This window comes from Phalaenopsis equestris, unplaced genomic scaffold, assembly GCF_001263595.1.
Source record: "Phalaenopsis equestris unplaced genomic scaffold, ASM126359v1 Scaffold000223, whole genome shotgun sequence".
Classification (NCBI taxonomy): Eukaryota; Viridiplantae; Streptophyta; class Magnoliopsida; order Asparagales; family Orchidaceae; genus Phalaenopsis; species Phalaenopsis equestris.
Window position 1 is genome coordinate 1,585,019 of NW_018164665.1, and position 5,731 is coordinate 1,590,749.

At 39.4% G+C, this 5,731-nt stretch overlaps 1 protein-coding gene across 1 annotated transcript in view; it reads right to left on the reverse strand.

Annotated features, from left to right (window-relative positions):
- Positions 1-5,731, reverse strand: part of LOC110023210 (importin subunit alpha-9) — a 34,755-nt gene that overhangs the window by 11,684 nt on the left and 17,340 nt on the right. Inside the window, exon 6 of the mRNA XM_020722513.1 lies at positions 873-952. Coding sequence (XP_020578172.1) covers positions 873-952 — 80 coding nt within the window. The remainder of the gene's footprint in view (positions 1-872; positions 953-5,731) is intronic.

Sequence of the window (5,731 nt, forward strand, 5' to 3'; positions counted from 1 at the left end):
TAGGGAAAGGAATCATGTGGGAAGGAAAACGGGTGGGGTGGGGTTTCCATCCCATGGCTTGGGCAGCCGGTACAGCCTCCCTACTGGACCTCTTCCCTGCCAAAGCTCCGCATCAATGATACTTAATGTTGCCAAGAAAATTTTTACCAAGGCAATTATGAAGATAATCATTCAAGTAAATGATCATCTGCCAAGGCAATTTTTACCTCTAGAGTTATTCCAAGTCAAACTACTCCACTATTAACCATGTTTTCATTGTTTAGCTGTCATATGACTTTGTTCTCGCCATTTTACTTTGTACATGCCATGAGATATTCAATTTTTATTTCACACATCTTCCAAGAAGTATTCTCAAAGTTGTACATGCATATATAGGGATAATTTTAGCATAATTATAGCTGCTCCCCTTTCCTCCATATAAATATAAGAATTAAAAATTTTCACTTAAATTATAGACGACCAAAAACCTTTCTTATACATGATTTTCCCAACTTCCACCTACAGACGTGGTAGTGTCACTTTGTCACACTCATAGGGAGCAAAGACTATTAGTGCTGAATATTCCATGCAATCAGAAAGATATCTTCGGTTTTTGTTTTAGATAAACATAAATGACATTCCACCGCCAAAAACCAACTTCCCTTTTACTTATGAACCTGTATAATTTTACAATAAAGAAGAAGATACAAACATTAAAAAGGGAAAAGTAAAAAAGAAAAAAAAAAATCCCTTTTACTCATAAGATTGTATAATTTTATAATATTAAAAAGCATTCTTTTTACTTATAAGATTGTACAATTTTATAATAAAGAAGATGATAAAATGATGCAACAAGAAATAATAATTATCAAATCCATTAAGTTACCACCAACCCCGCATGTAAATGCCTGATTACTGCATCTAGCGTACCAACAACTTTAATCAAATCAGTGGCAGCCCTTGAATCTGGTCCCTGTAAAAATATAAGAGCGCTCGTAAGTATCAAGATAGCAAAAATCTCTTTCAGAACACCGAAGAAGAAACAAAATGACAATCTGATCATAAAATTCCTCTAGAGTGTGTGTGTGTGTGTGTTTATATTTAAAAAAGATGAAGGGCTAATATATTAAAGAGAAAAAAAAGATACAGATAGGTTATATGAGAGGGACTAAAAGAAGGCCCAACTCACATGAAATCTAAATAAAGCAAAGATACATAAAGATAAAAAATTAAAGAACCTCCAACGGGCGGAAAAGTACTAGGGACGTCCCACTTTAGTCCTTTCTTTGCCTCTAATTCTCGGAAGGGAACCGGCTAACAAATTAGTAAGGTGCATACTATTACCCGAAGTAACCAAAGTATCATCCATCAGATTCCTGAGCTCAAGTAGGTCTCCAAGTAGGTCTCCATTCTTCTTTCCATTCTTCTTTTTCCTCCTAGATGTATAGACCTGTCATTCCTCATCTGAGGATTGACTCGTCTGATCAATGGATTAGTCCAAAGGTAGTCGGACAGGTATAGGCTGTTGCACATCAAGATCCTCATGAGTCTGAGTAACATTAACATCTTATTGTATTTCCACCTGTAATATCAGTGATAGGTTCTAGGACAGGTGGAGTTTGAAAAATTTGTCTCACCCCCACGATAGTAGGTTTCAAAGGCGGGGGAGCTACAACATTGTGTGGAGACTAAATGATTGACATATTGTTTGTGAGGATAGTGACGACTTCAAGGGTATCCTTTTGATGATCAATAGTATCAATAACTTGGAGTTGATCAGGAGAAGATTAATACATTGCCTCTGGCGGAGCACTTTATTTTTTTGGTCTAAGGTGGAGGTATAGATGATGGTACTGAGAACTAGAGTAACTGAACATACGACAGTTCGAACAATACGAAGGAAAAAGCTCAATCTCTACCTTTTGTCGACATCCATGGTATTGTGTGCCCAACTAAATTTCCTTAGAAGCGGAAGAAGTGATGTCTCTTTCAACAGGTACTCTGACTTCAGATGGACGGGAAGATTAAAAGTAGGAATGTCTGTTTTGAGTGGTTTATAATAAGCTGAGGCAATAAAACACACCACTTTTTGAGTAGAATAATAAATTTCAGACCAGGATGGCGAATCCAAACCGGAATGATTGGTGGTTTCGTCTGTGCGTCAAAATCCACAGACCATTTCAAAATTTTCATTATTTTGTTATCAATCCAAATTATCCTCTTAGCAAATAAGCGTGTGTAATCCTCTTCATTATTAATTTAAATAAGAATATGTTTTCCATCTAAGAGTCCAATTTTTCACTCCCCAACAAGGCTCAAATTCCTTACGAATAATCTCCATTTTGGGATGGTCAGGGATGGTCATACAGAAATTTCCCGACCAAATTCAGACAACAAGAGGAAGCAAGTTGAATACCTTCAGCTTCTGTAAAAAAGATGACAGACTTCTCATTCTTTCTACCAAGTTTCTTGATATCATCCGCCCACTCAAACAAAAAAAGGAAAGAACACGATTTAGGTGTACTTGAGGTGTGGACACCTGCAAGGGCAGCAACATACGATCTGTCTGAAGCCATCACCAATAGAAGGAGGCGCGGCGTAAGAAACAGTGAAAGTCAGTGAAAGAAAGAGCAAACGCCGAATGGAATCCGCGGGAAACCCTTTCAGAGAGAGACGCACAAAGAGAAAGCACGATGCGAAAGCACAAGACGCCGTGATTGGTCGGGATCGAGCAACCGCATCAGAATTCGGCTTCTGCGAGCACAAGATGCCACAGAAGCCGAGCCGACGCAACTCAAAACCTAACCACAAGAAAGAGCAGCCGCGTTAGGATGAAGACGAAGATGAAAGCGATGAAAGCAACACACGACGAAGAGAAATGCAATGTAGGAGAAACCAGGGTTCTTCATAGAGACGAAACCCTAGCAAAGCGTGAGCGACGGCCGCGCCATATATATTTGTGTATTATATATATAGAGAGAGAGAGAGAGACACGCGTATCAACTATGGAACTAATGAAACAAGCTATCTAAAAAAGAGCATATGCAATGCATGTAACCCCTACCTACTGAGATTTTAAGAGGGAGAACACAAATTTATTACTACCTGTGATGCCAGAGTTAACCCAAATCACGACTAAACGATAAATTTTATTGTTGAATTCAAAACTACAACGACGAATCCTCAACATAACACAAACATATAAATAATACATAACGACGATGACATAACAAAACAAGAAAATAAACAACACAAAACACAAAAAATGGCCCTTTACAAGATAGCAGCATACCCAGAAGGGAGGGACTACAGCTGCTACAATACCACGAACCAGTAAGGTTTTGTGTCAATCTCCCGAGATTAGGGGAGCTTCGACTTTATTTTTTTGAAGTTTCTAGTTTCTTGTAGCACAGAATCAAGTCTACCACGTTGATGGCATAAGAGATATTACAATCCCCTAAGAGATAAATCATATAGGTGTTGTCATTCCACAACATATCCCGATAGAATAAATATTCACTCTCTCTTGGCATAACATAAGTTGGAGTTACATATATATGTAGGTTCCCTTAATGTAACTCTTAAGCTCTTAAGTATAAAAACATCTTCTTCTACTTCTTTTACTCAGTGAAATGTAGTTGATGAACCAATAGGTAAGGAGAAATCAGCTCTGCGGTGAAATCTATGACAGGCTGCACCACTCTCACTAGCAACCACTTAGAAGATACCTCGTCTCCATTAATAAAATTTGGATTCCATTGAATAGTTTTCTTCACTGTCAAACTTCTAAAACAAATTTCAAGGCTTGGTTTCATCCCTCATGTATGGACATCTGATGATAGTTATCATGTTGAACTGAATCCAACAACTGAATAACTCCATATAATCTTCCAGACATGACACAAAAGGGCCACATTTTTTACATGTTGGACTCCCTTAGTCGGGACAACTCATAAACGAGTCTATAGATTTGAATAGTCTGGATTTCTTTTATTTAAGGTTGTCATGCCTCTGGTTCAGTTCCTTGAATTTAAGACTGCCTTAGACATTCACCATGAAGTCGGTTGGAATATCTCCCATGAGCTCAGCTGAAACTATGTGCATATTATCCTCAACTAGGAGTAGTTACTCCTATGCGTCATCATCCGCTTAAGTGTTAAAGGCGTCATTACCCAATTTTTCAAAAATGTCCTGCTCAGTGTAATGGATCACCCCCTGGTTGTGCAGTCTGATTCAACATTCCCAAATACGTGGCATTTGCAATACTTCATGTCTATGAAAAATTTAGAGATGCGGATTGATTACAACCTGTTCTCTACTCTGAATAAGCGCTTTCTCTGATGGGGTCTTCTAGGGTGTTCTCCTGAGTGTGATTTGATTGTAAGGCCTTGAGGTTGAGCACTGTCTGTAAGACGTGGTGGTCGCCCGATGATGTGGTTTCTCTATTTCTGAAGCTAGAGTCTGATCCTTTTGTTTATAGTAAGCTGATAGGAACTGGCGCAGAATCCCCCACTTCATCTTCAAATTCTCCCGTTCTCCATATGTTGGCTCTTCTCTCAGCCTCCTCTGATACTGGATTTTAGAGCATTTTGGCCGGTCCTATGCATCACTAATGCCCTCCCTATGGAAGGAATTGAAATCCTCGTCTCTTGCTCTCCTTCGATTCTCTAGATCCTAGTCTAGGTTAATCTCCCCTGGGTCCCATCATGCATCTCTACTAATCTCTGTTGCAAACGACAAATCTTCCTATGTATTTCATCTTGAGTGGGGTCAGGCAGGTATCTCGTCGAGGGCATGGCTGAAGGTTTGGGATCTGCAGAAGAAGAAAAAAAAAAGAAAAAATAGAAGGAACGAAAAGAGAGGAAAAAAAGAAAAAAGAAAGAGGGAAAGAAAAAAAATGGTGGACTCGAGAAAACTCTAAGATAAGACTAGGGTTAGGTTAGTTTTGATACCAAATAATACCGGAGTTAAACCAAACCACGACCGAACGACAATTTTATTGTTAAATTCAAAACTACAACAATGAATCCTCAACACAACACAAACATATAAACATCACATAACGAAAATGACGCAGCAAAATGTTGACCTCAATTTTCGTGAGGTTTAGTATTCCTCGTAGGAGTTAGGATCTAGCCTTAGGGGTCTTCCTGCGACTATCTTAGACCTTAGAAGTGGTGTTAGAAGTGGTGCCCGTCTCGTTTTAGTTCGACCTATTTCCGTCCTCTTTTGGAGGTTTCGCGTGTGTGGTATCGAATTCTAACAATTAGAATGATGAAACCGACATGAGAAAACCCAAAATGGATTCCTTTAGGACCTTTCCGAGTCTTAGGGTGACCTTCTGCACAATTCGCACTCCTGCGCGCACCAGCTTCGCAATTCGGAGAGTCGACGTGTCTGATCTCCGCAATTCACATTGCCTCCGCTATTACTTGTTGAATGCTCGAGTAAACCTTTTGGTACGATCGATCGCGGGTCAATATTTGGTGAAATTTGAATTTCGACGTGTTTTGACCCGATTGTCGACGACGCCGTCCGAGCGACCCCGGATGACGAAACGGACTGCGCCAACGCGTCCGGAACGTCGATTTTGCCCGGGGGGGACACCCATTTTGTCGCGTCGTCGCGCGCGAATAAATCGTTTAATTAATATCTATATATATATATTTAATATATATATTTATATATATATTAGTTAACTGTTTTACTTTTCTTTCCTCTTTAATCCCTAGCCGTCTCCCCTGCGCTCGAG